At 39.6% G+C, this 13,967-nt stretch overlaps 2 protein-coding genes across 3 annotated transcripts; both read left to right on the top strand.

The window, feature by feature from the left end:
• Positions 1–424: 424 nt before the first annotated feature.
• ctsh (cathepsin H) lies at positions 425–4,813 on the top strand. The gene is made up of 12 exons (XM_056387287.1): positions 425–582; positions 757–788; positions 996–1,101; positions 1,185–1,255; positions 1,337–1,441; positions 2,360–2,446; positions 2,607–2,662; positions 2,773–2,854; positions 2,967–3,035; positions 3,120–3,226; positions 4,286–4,411; positions 4,500–4,813. Exons 1-12 carry the CDS (start codon positions 519–521, stop codon positions 4,567–4,569), a joined length of 975 nt encoding a protein of 324 aa, XP_056243262.1. The 5' UTR covers positions 425–518; the 3' UTR covers positions 4,570–4,813.
• A 996-nt stretch (positions 4,814–5,809) lies between these two features.
• On the top strand, positions 5,810–13,913 carry blm (BLM RecQ like helicase). Of its 2 annotated transcripts, XM_056386182.1 has the most exons (22): positions 5,810–6,135; positions 6,575–6,635; positions 6,726–7,362; positions 7,487–7,622; positions 8,071–8,150; positions 8,277–8,391; positions 8,484–9,160; positions 9,403–9,579; positions 9,669–9,787; positions 9,904–10,017; positions 10,119–10,217; positions 10,315–10,463; positions 10,559–10,665; positions 11,118–11,278; positions 11,433–11,628; positions 11,775–11,965; positions 12,067–12,211; positions 12,368–12,567; positions 12,663–12,858; positions 12,963–13,085; positions 13,185–13,392; positions 13,515–13,913. In XM_056386182.1, exons 1-22 carry the CDS (start codon positions 6,041–6,043, stop codon positions 13,702–13,704), a joined length of 4,176 nt encoding a protein of 1,391 aa, XP_056242157.1. In that variant the 5' UTR covers positions 5,810–6,040; the 3' UTR covers positions 13,705–13,913. The 2 variants fall into 2 exon arrangements, with proteins under 2 accessions (XP_056242157.1, XP_056242156.1); XM_056386181.1 differs by having other exon boundaries at positions 6,575–7,362.
• The last annotated feature ends 54 nt before the right edge of the window (positions 13,914–13,967 follow it).

Raw genomic sequence — 13,967 nt, 5'->3', positions numbered from 1 at the left:
GAAACGGTTGGACTGGGGAAGAACTCAGCCTTGGACTTTTCCGATGTAACCGGCTCGCACACATGACACAGACAGAGCCGGTAAAAACTTTTATGGTTGTTTTTCGACGGTCCACCGACCTACTAGGATTTGAACCGGAAGTGCCCGTGGCCACCTATGCTCTGGTCTTTTCTCTTTCTTTGCTGGGATCTTTCCACCATAAAGATTTAAGAATTGCTGTGCAGCAGGGGCATCAAATTAAGATACATTTAATTAAATGAGCCCTGACCTATTACTTGTAGGCAATTTGTACATTATCATCTAATATGTTCAAAGGTGACTTTTGAGGTTGTTGCAAGTTTTTGTCTCCCTGATGATTTGATTTGACGCTAATTGGTTGAGTCATTCACCGTGTCGATTTATTTTTGTCAGTAGGGGAATTTGAGCAGGCAGCAGTTCACCTCGTGACTTCCCAAATGTTACACTTCACTTTCGCCCTCTTTCATCACCGCCTGCAGCTTTGACAGCAAAGCTTCATAATGAACGCCTTGCTTTTGTTTGCTTTGGTGTCCGCAGCTTCAGCTTTTTATCTTTCTGAACAAGGTAAGCTGCTGCGATTGTCCGTTTTGTGAAGTAGAACACTTTTTTTATAGTTGTACACACATTTCTCTTTGTGTTAGCCCACACTTTCAGTTTCGTATTCTACCATGTATATTCGTTTCTTGTTACATTTATTCGCTGTATTACATTACGTTTGACAATATGACTTATTTTCAGATGAGTTTCACTTCAAGTCATGGATGGCACAGGTACAGTAGGATTTGTCTATCAAACTGTTCATGTAACAAATGTGAACAGTATATGGTTTAGAGGAAGTTAGAAAAATCTCAACATTATGCTCTAATGTGAGCTGTATGATTAACCCTATAAGCTGATTACTACCCCATAGTTAGTCTAAAGTAATCGATATAATATGATAAAAAAACAAAGTTAACTGCAGTGTCCCCTTTGAACAGCAAAACAAAGTGTACAGCTTGAAGGAATACTATGAGAGACTCCAGATATTCACTGAGAACAAGAGGAGGATTGACAAACACAATGAAGGAAATCACTCTTTCACAAGTAGGGGGAGCTTGTTGTTGCATTCACTATTTTTATTATTTTTTTTACACATGTGTTGAGCTTTGTTTAATCTCTTCCTGCAGTGGGGCTGAACCAGTTTTCAGACATGACATTCAGTGAATTTCGGAAGTCTTTCCTCTGGTCTGAGCCACAGGTAATGGCACCCATTCAGGAAGTAGTTTACACAGATTGTTTTTTGTTCAGGACAGGTTATTTTACATACTGTCTTCTACAGAACTGCTCTGCCACAAGAGGGAACTACCTCAGTAGCAACGGACCATATCCAGACTCCATTGACTGGAGGAATAAAGGGAATTATGTGACAGATGTGAAGAATCAGGTAAAGTTTAATTGCACAAACCATCCAACAAACACACATTTTATTTTCAGTTATTGTCAGTATAACCGTAATAATCCATTGCTTCCCAAGAGGCGTGCCCACCCAGTCATACTAATTCTAAGCAGGTTTTGAGTGTATATTGTGTTCACGCTTGAAATGCGACAAAAGTGAGCGTGCCCACTACGTACCCTAATGAGTGTCCTGTTAATAGACACAATTCTCCTGCAATGAAATGCACAAAGGGAGTGAAGGAAGTGAAGGAGCTGCTCACTGCTGCGAAAAAAATTAATGATTCATGGATAGAGGTGAAAAAGATTGAAAAAATATCTATGAATCTGTCTGTTGAGTGATCTGATGCTTGCAATGCTCTCAAGATTTGGGCTGTTGAGATTTAGGCCTATTCAAGAGAGCAAAATGGCTTGTAAAATACAGAATGGACAGATTTGAAAAGAAAAACAGTGGTGCTGTTCATCAAGTAAACTTGTTAGTCAAATCTATAATAGAAGAAGAAGCACTTGCTCTGAGTTCACTCACAATAGCAGGAAAGCCTTTTGTCATTTGTGTGTAAAAACTCTTAACAGTTTGTTTAACAATGGCTCCGTTCTATTAAAGTATCCCAGTGTGACATGACAGTGTGACAGTGAGCCAGTATACACAATACTAGGACCCTGAAACTGGAGCAGCCAAAATAAATTCAGTCATCATTAATTTTATTATTTACAGCTGTGCTTTTCCTACTGTCACATGTCAGAATGTCTTCTGTGAAAAGGCATATTGTTACGGGTTGATAAAAATACCATAAATGTATGCATTATGGAGGGTGTATGAAAATCTTTCATCTTCCAAAGGGAGGCATGAGAGAAAAAGTTTGTAAAATATTCACAAAATGTCCTTTTACCTTTTTGTTTTTCTCTAAAGGGAGGTTGTGGCAGTTGCTGGACATTTTCAACAACCGGCTGTTTGGAGTCTGTTACCGCTATCACCCATGGGAAACTCGTACCACTGGTGACTTTGTTTCACTCCTCTATCAAAACTGCTGCTCTTGTACTGCTGCTCTCAACTAAAAATATAGTTCCACCGCCATAGTAGGACAGAGCATATTTACTGTAATCTTGAACTATGACATTTTAATTCATCTTTGAAATGTAATTTTCCAATTACCTAGTCAGAACAACAGCTGGTGGACTGTGCCCAGGACTTCAACAACCATGGATGTAATGGGTGAGAGTCAAACCTGATTCCTTTCCTCTTTTTATAATATCCCTGTTAACTACCACTTTGTGCATCAACACAGTCAGATTTGTATGATTATTATTATTTTTTTCTTCTAGCGGTCTTCCAAGTCAAGCTTTTGAATACATCATGTACAGTAAGGGACTGATGGCAGAGACGGACTACCCATACACAGCTATTGTAAGTAAATAAGCAGCTATCCTACAGCAAAAACAAAACAAACTAATAAACAAAACTGACTTGAAATTACATATTTAATAGCTTTTGATTCTTCCTCTTTTGTTAAATTTAGGAAGGTGTTTGCAAGTATGACCCAAAAGCGGCAATCGCTTATGTGAGAGAGGTGATGAACATAACTGCAGTAAGTGAACATCAATGTCTTTCCTTGAGATAACTGTCTTTATTGAGAGCCTGTGAGTGATGATGTTTTTCTGTTACCTGTCAGTACGATGAGATGGGAATGGTTGATGCTGTCGCCACACGAAATCCTGTCAGCTTTGCCTTTGAAGTGACCCCGGACTTCATGCATTACCACCAGGGCGTATACACCAGGTGATAGGAAGTCACAGAAATAATGTGATCTGTAATCTTGGAGCATTATTAGGCCGTCTATTTTTAAGGTTTTGTTTGTTTCTTTGTTTCTTACATTTACAAATTGCTGAACAGTTTTGCTGCGCTGTAGTAATATACAGTATGTCTTAGAAAGACATCACCTTTACTTGAACGATCAGGGAGATTTTCAGGCCAAAATAGTACCTTAATCTGCTATTGTAACATTTTCTCTCACTTATCAACAAGGAATAGAGAAAAAAATATTTTAATGTCATTTAAACACATACACAATACATCAACTTTTCTTGTAGATTTATTAACACTAGTATTATTAGCACACAAGAATCAGAGAGGCAAAGCTTAATCCCACCCCCCAACCAGTGTTGGGGAGTAACTAGTTAAATGTGATGGGATTGTTATGTTAGGTGACATGATTTACAAAATAAATGTAATTAGAATCTGTGACAGTTACTGAGAAAAAAATTGTAATTAAATTACACCTACTAATCAGACTGTCTATGATTACAAAAGGTGTTACAGCCAAATGTTTTCTTTTCATTAAAAAATGCTTATATGTAGAATATAACATTTATTCTGTTACTTTGCTGTTTTGGTCGGGCAGGAAAGCCTTCTTTTGGCATATTTGTGGACAACATGGGTCAGACAGGTGTGAGGTCTAACAACACTAACCAAATTCAGTATTGTGTTTTCATTAAGTATTAACTTGGAGAGGTCATTAGGTTGTGACATTTTTACAGGGCACCGACCAACTACATTAAAGATAGACCTACTGAAAAGTAATTAATAATCAGTGCAGTGGAATCAATCACCTTCCCAGCACTGACTGTTGCATAAGTAAGGATTTGAAAATCTTGGTTTATGAATATTTCATTTGGTTATAAACATATTGTCTGCACTCTGAGCATTTAAATCACTCATAAAACAGGCTCTTTCTGTCAGTAAAGCTGTCAGACTTGCAGTGGTTTAGTGCCTCATTCTTTATCAAAACAGTCATGTTTATAAAGTTGGAGACTAACTCTCTTCTCTTCCTGCTGTCAGCACCAAATGCGACAACACCACAGACAAGGTTAACCATGCAGTGCTAGCAGTCGGGTATGGAAAGGACAATGGCAGCCCTTACTGGATAGTAAAGAACTCATGGTCATCCGACTGGGGGATTAATGGGTAAGTTTTCTGTTTTACCACATACAAGAAAATAATATGAAATATACACCAACCACAGAAAGGCCATAACATTGTTGTCCTTTTACAGATATTTTCTCATTGAACGTGGGAAGAATATGTGTGGACTTGCTGCCTGCTCATCTTTCCCAGTGTTGTGATTTCTGCATCATCGCAAAATACAAAAGGACTGAAAAGGGAACGGAATTCAACTACTTTTTAAAATTGTTGTTATATATGGTAATTTTTATAGAATCAGCAGCCTGAATTGCTTTCATGTAGGGTGGGTCTTTTCACAATGAAGCAAGTCTCAGCATCCAGTAAAACACCATGACAGATCAATACATATCAGTTTATCACTTAAGAACCAATGATTCAATTTACAAATAAAATCTTTTAAATCTGTTTGAGTTTTTTTTTTTTATCACAATATGCAGTTGCAGCTGTCTGCAAGGTCCGCAAATATGATGACTATAGCTATAATGATTGAGGAGGGTATAATCCGCATGTTGCTTTCTGTCATTACCACACCTTAAACCTGCTCCCTCGGGGGGCGACTCCACTGGGAAGAGAATGTACACATCAACTTAACAAATTAATAAAAATTGTTTTATCCCTTTGTGAAAAACTACTTTTAATTAATAGTAAAAGTGAATCATTGCAGCAGACATAACCTGCATAAGCTCATTTTGTTTTCAAGGCAAAAAAAAGAAACTTTTTATATCCAAGAAAATTGCAGGGTTATAAAATGGTGTTGCAGCTTTGTATCTCATACAGGTCTAAACACTCCACTTCTTTAGCAGGATATGAGGATATACCAGAAGAAAATCTGTGGTATATAATATCATGTTTCACCTGATTTAAGGAGACATCACCTGTGAGTAGCACAATCATGGTACCCAGCAGGTTCCAGTGGCTGAAAATATGTCTAGAGAGAGCTTTGTCTACATTATGACCATTAAATATAGAAATGAAAAGTGAAAAAACAAAAATTAAAGCATAAGGCTAAATATATATATATATGTGTGTGTGTGTGTGTGTGTGTGTGTGTGTGTGTGTGTGTGTGTGTGTGTGTGTGTGTGTGTGTGTGTGTGTGTGTGTGTGTGTGTGTGTGTGTGTGTGTGTGTGTATGTGTATGTGTGTGTGTGTGTGTGTGTGTGTAAAGAGAGAGAGAGATGACTAAGCTGCAATAAAATTATCTATTTGTGTTTTTGTTTATTTATTAATTTATTTTCTTGCCTTTACAGTTCTTTAATCTATGCTCTACAGTAGAGGCGGGGCCTGACTATTGGGCATGTGTCTCGTAAGACTACATTTCCCAGAAGCCCCTTTCCTGCTCAACCTAAGCCAATAAGGAGTCAGTTTGTTGAACAGGCGCAAAATCAATTCGTTGTTTGTCTATTTCATACATCACCAGAGTGAGCAGGCGTTGCGGTTAAATGGTCAAATAAGTAGAATAAAGTTTATACGTTTGATTAATTTAGCTTCGTTGGCGGGACTAATACAGCTGGATCCTCCGGTTACTCGTGTCATCCCGTGTCGCGGGCAATGGTGAAGAAAGTTGCCACTACCTCTAGAACTGAGCACGGACTGCTAGCGGGCTAACCCTCGCTAGCTCATTTCTTACCTACAATGTCCAGTCTTCCACAAAATAACTTGAAGGAGCAGCTGGCGAGGCACAGCAATGCTGCTCAGAGCAGGTTGTCACTGGCTAAACCCAAACCAGGGTGAGTCTACAGTGAACTTAAACTACAGCGGAACTAAAACACTAGCTAACGGTTAGCTTCGAGCTGTCAGATGTGCTGTGCTTATCAACACTCATTAGTTATGTATGCGTTCGCAGCACAGGAGGGATATGTTGGCTTTGTTTAAGATGATTTATTGTGAATCCATGCATTTGCTCTTTACCAGGGAGTTTCACTAATTTTTATTTAATAAATTTACTAATTTAAATTATTTCAAATAGATAAAAATATTATATTATACAATTTACTCAAATTGAGTAACTGTCATTATCATCTTTTCAAATTAAAAGAGGAGGTGTTAATGAAGACAAAAATAGAATTTGACTGTCCTCTAAATCCATCAAATCTCTAAATGGACATTATGCACCTGCTCTCAACTGGTAATCACCTTTTCCTAATTCCATACCTTTGTTTGTTTCAGGGCCTTTTCATTCAAAAAGAAGTCCTCATCGGGTACAACTACAGTGGAAGTCCCCACCAAGGTAATCAGCACAAATGTTTTGGCAAACAGGAATGTCAATGTCCCTAAGAACAGTTTGGTGACTAAATCTCCTTTGACATTTTCAACCAAGCTTGAGAGACCTCAAAAGTCCAAAATCAACAACTTCTTCCCTGTAAATTCAAAAGACAAGTCAGACTCCATCAGCCCAGCAGGTAACTGTGCTCCTGCCGGCCATACTCCTACAGCAGTATCCAGTATTAAGAGGACTACAGCTCCAACTCTAAATGACAGCAAGTTTACTAGTGGAAATAGCACCTCCATGAGTCTGGATGCGTCTCTTGGATTCCCAATAGAAGATTGGGATGATTTTGATGACTTTGAAACTCCTGCTAAAGCAAAAAATAACTCATTCAATTCAGAAATATCAGGGAACAGCTCCAAGCCAGTGTCATCTCCTAAGGAAGAAAAAAGAGAATTCACAGGGGACCTAAACCCTGATGCTTCTGTTATGACACCAGACTTAAGCAAATGCTTTTCAAACAAGAAGGGTCTTTCCAACAGTGAGGAAACAGATGAACTGGAGCACAGTGTCAACAAAGCTGCACTTTCACCAGGACCTAGTTGTAATCAGTACTCAACAGAGTTTTTACTGGATGATTACCCCATTAAAATGCCCAGAAGACGTCCTCGTGCTCATCTGAATTCTGTCATGAGTGATAGTGAAGATGGCAAGAATGTTGTGTCTGAGCCTCCTGAAGAAAAGACAGGTAACACACTGTTTGTTACAGCATGTGTATATTATTTTACATTGGAGAACAAATACAAGAATGCATTGAGTTATTCTAAAAAACTTAGACTATACCAAATGTTTGTTTTGTTTTTGCCCTTTAGATGATAAGAAAAAATTGATTGACTCAAAGGTAATAGAAATTGATGATTACTCCGAGCCTGAAGATGACCTAGACTACATTCCCCCTTCACCAATCCCAGATGTGATATCTTATACTACTTCAGTACTAGAGACAAGGTCAGTTTTCTCAGTTTATTATACTTTATCATTTACAGGAGTTTCTGTGTATATGTGGTAGACCATTAGATGATTATTAATGTACACTTTATGTGTAATGCTTGTAATTAAAAACACACAGTTAATCCACTGTACTGTTAAATGTGTACTCCACCGATTTAGCATTGCACTTTTATAACATTGTCTGACTTGTCTTTGACTTAGTTGACGTTATTTTTGTTTTTTGTGAAAGATTATTAGTTGAGATTTTCATGTTGGTATAAAAAACACATTACTTTTAGTAGTACAGTGATAGTGGTTGGTCTATTTTTGCTGCTAAGGGTTCACAACATTTGTATTACTGTAATACTTATCATAGCAAAGTCTCCCCTCTCTAATTACATATTCTTTTTTTTACCTGGATATCAGATTTGACCTTAAAGACAATTCTAAATTTTACCTCAAACAGATCTAAATCATCTTATACTGAAAGCAGAGACAGTCAAACTCCACATGAACCTTCTGATCACCACTCAAAAGACAAAACAAGTGGGTGTTTGACCTTTTTCTGATTTGTCCAGTACTTTTATTACACATTTTATTCATGAAATAAGGACTCTGTTCTTTGTCCTCATCCATTAAATTTGTTGTTTCTTTCTTCTGATCGTGTCTCAGAGGAGCAGCTTTTCAGTCTCATGGAGTCCATTTGTTCTCTGGTTGATTCCATCCCTGAACATGAACTTATAGCTCTATCTTGTGGAAATGACCTTTTACTAAAGAGGGCTCAAAGGTGTGTGTACATTTAAGTGGAAAATCTTATTTTTATTCATAATATTTAATGTTACCACAGTATGACTGCACTCATCTCCCTCTCTCCTCCAGGAAGAGGATTCTTGCAACTGGTGGTGATGCTTTGTTAAGGATGCAGCAGCCAGACAGCACTGTGATTTCTGAACCCAGCTTAAAAGATCAATATTCTGTTAGTTGTGATACATCTAGTGCTATGTCGTCCAGCAGCTCTGTCCGTGTGGATTCCAAGAAACCTCTTCACATCAGAAGATCTTCAGTAATCTCTGTGGACTATGACTGTGATCCCTCTGACAGTATTGTTAATGTGAAACCCTTGCACAGTGAAGACCGGGGGAAATTCTCTGTGGAAAATGAGAGTGTCTGTGACTCTCCATCTACTCACAGTTTCACAAAACCATCCTTTAATTTCTCTAAGAAAACAAGCACAGACCTGGAAGACTCAGATCTCTTCTTCTCACCCAAGACGCCAGGGACTGTTGTGCAGAACAAATTGAATACCCCGGCAACCATCACAGCCACAGAAGGCATAGACCCAGATGACTTTTACCTCGATGACTTTGACATCGATGACTTTAATGACTCGGATATCCCTGATTACTTTGATGAACCTCCAACTTCGTCAGTGTCTAGACAAAACTCCAGCGCTGTGACTACAACAGTGAAAGAAGGGGGACCAAGCAAGTCTGTGTGGGAGAAGAAACCAACAACACCTGCATCTGCGCCCAAGCCTTCAAAGATCTGCTCCTCTGGTAAGTCAGCATGGCACTGAAAAATCTGGGTTTGTATTTATCAAACATCTCAGAGCAGAAAATTAGTCCCATTTGACCCAAAATTCTCTTAGCAATGCATATTTAGTAAAATCTAAGGGTGGGCTATGTAAACAAAAATTCAATTCTGATTCTGAGATGCTTGCTAAATAAAGGCTCTGCTTTTTAAAGTTGCTTTGTAGGTTTGTGATACATCTATTCAATTTTATTGTTTTCCATCGTAGAGCCCACCTTCAGAAACCCAGCCCATGATCGATTCAGAGGTTTCAACTTCCCCCACTCACAGGAGATGATGAAGATCTTTCACAAGCGTTTTGGTCTTCATCAATTCAGGTTTAATCAACTAGAAGCAATTAATGCAACGCTTCTGGGAGAGGACACGTTTGTTTTGATGCCTACAGGTTGGTAGACACCATGCATGACAGAAACACACTAGGCTGTGTAACAGCTGCAGTAAAGATGTCCAAATTTCTACCTGATGCATTTGTAGGTGGTGGTAAAAGTTTGTGTTACCAGCTGCCGGCCTGCGTATCATCAGGAGTGACCGTGGTCATCTCCCCACTGAAATCACTCATTGTAGACCAGGTCCAGAAACTCACAACACTGGATGTAAGCATGTTTGTTCCTGCTGGTCTGTTTGGTTCAGAGTAAACTGTGAAGTTGTTATAATATATGTGTGCTGCTCAGAAAGTGCATTGTTTATTTTGTAATGTCACAATTTTCAGATTCCAGCAACGAGCCTGTCTGGTGATAAAAGTGACCGTGAAGCAGCAAGGATTTATATGCAGCTCTCCAGGAAAGATCCACTCATTAAACTGCTCTATGTCACTCCTGAAAAGGTGAGAAATGGATGAAATATCAAACAAGAAATCACACTCATAGATTCCAACAGTTAAAGTTATTAGTAACTATGACTGATGCATCTTTTCTTCTCCCCAAGGTGAGTGCAAGTAACAAGCTGATCTCCGCCATGCAGAACCTTTACGAGCGAGGTCTGTTGGCCAGGTTTGTCATAGATGAGGCCCACTGTGTGAGTCAGGTGTGTTCCCCTGCTTTTACTGTATTCACAATCTGCAATCTGCTTTTATTTTTGTTACAGCCCTCGTGAATCATCCCATAACCTTTAAATTTTTCAGTGGGGACACGATTTCCGTCCAGACTACAAGAGGTTGCATGAACTGCGTCAGAAGTTCCCTAACGTCTCGATGATGGCTCTGACAGCCACTGCCACCCCCCGTGTCCAGAAAGATATCCTCAACCAGCTGAATATGACTCGGCCACAGGTGTAAGTGTTTGATTTCAGACTCTCTCTTAGATTATTATCTGCATTTCTGTTTCACCCAACTGTAACTGCACATTTTCCAACCATCGTATGTTCAGGTTTACCATGAGTTTCAATCGAATAAACCTGAAGTACGCTGTGTTGCCCAAGAAACCCAAAAAGGTTGATGAGGACTGCATGAGCTGGATCAAGAAGCACTATCCACGTAAATAATTCAGAAGTACTTTTTCTGATCAAAGTTCATCCTGTTTTCAGAATACTGTTAAAACTGTTTTGTTGAATATTCAGCTCAGATTTGTATGTGAACACATTCTGAGGTCCGTCATATCTGAGTAATGTCGAAGGGACAGTTAAAGAGAAATTATATCAGCAGTCAAGGAGTTGTCTAATCAGTGAATTATGGCACCTTATATGCAAAAGATGCTGCTGTGCTGCTGTCTGGTTACTGTATATTATTCCATTTTGTTTTATTGAAGCATGTAAAAATCTTAAGCATCAAATGAAGCTTTAGATCCATGTTTTTGTCAAATGATTAATTGCTTTTGTACGTAGCCTTGTAATGAAAGAAAGACCATGTTTTAAATTAGTGAATGAGTGTTTTCAAACCCTCTTTGAATTTGTCTTGTGTTTATTAAGCTGCCTCTCTGCATGTTGCAGGTGACTCTGGCATCGTGTACTGCCTATCCCGTAATGACTGTGATGCCATGGCCCAGAGTCTTCAGAGAGCAGGGATATTAGCTCTGGCGTATCACGCAGGCCTGAGTGACGGTGACAGAGAATATGTGCAGACCAAGTGGATCAATCAGGACGGCTGCCAGGTGAGACCACCACTCAGTCACTGATATCATATAAAAATTACTCATAGATACAAAGGTAACATGTTGCCGACCAGTAGATAATTGAAGGATTTAAAGTATAAGTAGAGACATATCGCGCATTGCTATTGTTTCACTGTTTCCCTTTGTCTGCCAGGTCATCTGTGCCACCATAGCTTTTGGCATGGGCATTGACAAGCCTGATGTGCGCTATGTGATCCACGCCAGTCTGCCTAAATCAATGGAGGGTTACTACCAGGAGTCGGGAAGAGCCGGCAGAGACGGAGAAATCTCTCACTGTATTCTCTTCTACTCCTACGCCGACGTCCACCGCATCAAGAGGATTATCAGCAGTATGTGGCAAAAATAACAGACATTTCTTAATGCATGCAAAAAAAAAAAGCTATGAATTCATTCAAATCACGTTTTCTTTCCAAACAGCTAACTGTATATTAGTCATGTAGCGTCAGATGGTTATTCATTTCTTTTTTAATCACAGTGGACAGAGAAGGTGACAGACACACCAAGGCGACTCATTACAACAACCTACATAGCATGGTGCACTTCTGCGAGAACATGATGGAGTGTAGAAGAATACAGCTGCTCGCTTACTTTGGGGAGCTCAAGTTCAACAAAAGCTTCTGTAAAGACCACCCCGACGTCAGCTGTGACAACTGCACCAAACCCAACGTAGGAATCATTTCCTGTCATTACTTACTTTATTTATTACATATTCAAAACCTACATGGTTGTTTCCAGTTGAGCAACAATTTGAATATTCCTGTGTGCAGCAATACAAGATGAGAAATGTCAGCGAAGACGTGAAGAAGATTGTGAGGTTCGTCCAGGAGAATTGCGAGAAAGTTGGAGCAATGTACGGCAAGACTGCTCAGCAAAGCCGGCTGACACTAAACATGCTCGTGGATATCTTCACAGGTACAGTATGTACTTGTGCTTGCATTGAAAAGGCGTTTTGCAACTGTGAATCTTGCAGTGATGTATGTAATAAGATCTGTCTTGTACAGCTGTGTTCATATTCTATGTGGTAAGAACTGTGAATGTTCACACGGGGTGAAACTTTTATTTTGTCAGGGTCTAAATCTGCTAAGATACAGACAGGAATGTTTGCGATGGGAGGAGCCTACTCCAAGCATAACGCCGACCGTCTCTTCAAAAAACTGGTTCTGGATAACATTCTGGTTGAGGACCTCTACATCACAGTCAAAGGCCAAGCTGCGGCTTATGTCTCTGCTGGTCCAAAAGCCATGAACGTTCTGTCCGGACACATGCAGGTAACAGGTCATGCATCATATTAAACGCAATGTGAAGAGCTGGAAAATGACTTTTAATTGAGTTGTTAAATATTATTACATTTAACTTGTGGCAGGTCGAGTTCTATGAAACGGAGAGTGCGTCTACCATCAGGAAACATAAAGCTGCTGTGGCCAAGAATGTCTCCCAGAGAGAAGAGAAGGTTCAGGAGTGTCTGAAGGAGCTGACAGATTTGTGCAAGCAGCTGGGGAAAGCATTTGGCCTTCACTATTTCAACATCTTCTCCACTGCCACCTTGAAAAAGATAGCTGGTAATGTCTGAAAAAATTGTTAAGACTGCATTTTAAATGCCACAACAGCTCATATTATACAATAAGAATTTTATAACTTATGAAACCCTGCTTTCCCACGACAGAGAAGCTTTCTTCTAACTCGGAAGTCCTCCTACAAATTGATGGTGTGACAGAGGACAAACTGGAGAAGTATGGAGCTGAAGTCATTCAGGTCCTACAGAAATACTCTGAGTGGGAGCTACCTGGTAAGAGACCCAACTGAAGTTTTTGGTTATATAAATGTTTTGCACCCTGCTTCCTTTACTAGTTTACATTGTGATATTAACCATACATTGCCTCCGTAGAAGAGGAACACACTGCGAGTGGTGGAGATGGGTGGATTGACACGACACGAGGCCGCGCTAACATAAACTACAAGGACGAGGGCGACACAGAGTCCTCCACCTACTTCCGTAATCAGTCCAAACAGGGACAGAAGAGGAAAAAAGCTCCATTCCACAAGTATTCTAAGAAGAAAAAAGTATATGGCAACACAAGCTCCAATTCTAAAGGGTGTGTAGAGCATTTGTCTCACATTTCATCATCCAGTTGGAGACCATATCTGCCCAATAGATTCCCTTTATTCTTATGTCTCTTCTCGTCTCTTCTCGTCTCTTCTTCTGTTGTGCATTCAGTCGTGGCTACAACAGCAATAAATCGTGGTCATCGTCCAGCTCCAGAGGTGGATCAAAAGCTGCAGGTCGGGGGTCCAGGAGCTCGGCAGGAGATGCGTCAGCAGGAAGGAGACCAGGCTTCATGGCTGTCCCGACCCCTCAAACCAACCAGCGGCCCTTCTTGAAGCCAGCCTTTTCACACCTGAGCTAGGGCTGTCTTCTGGGAAACTAATCATTCACTACATTTTCAAACGAGCTAGTCTTAGTAATTGTTAAGTAGTATTTACAGTGTTTACAGTGTATGTGCTGCACAGTTATTGCTATGGTGTCTGTCCAGACTATATTCATTGTTGTAAAATTTTAGCTGACTTTTTCACTGTCCATTTGAATTTTTTATATTAAATACATTTAAAATATTGATTCAGCTAGTCTACATTCAGTTTTTTCTTTTTGCTTGAGAAAGGTATGCTGTGC

Source organism: Seriola aureovittata, chromosome 10 (genome assembly GCF_021018895.1).
Source record: "Seriola aureovittata isolate HTS-2021-v1 ecotype China chromosome 10, ASM2101889v1, whole genome shotgun sequence".
Classification (NCBI taxonomy): domain Eukaryota; kingdom Metazoa; phylum Chordata; class Actinopteri; order Carangiformes; family Carangidae; genus Seriola; species Seriola aureovittata.
Note: the sequence above shows the minus strand (reverse complement) of the source record. Positions and strands in the feature narration are given on the sequence as shown.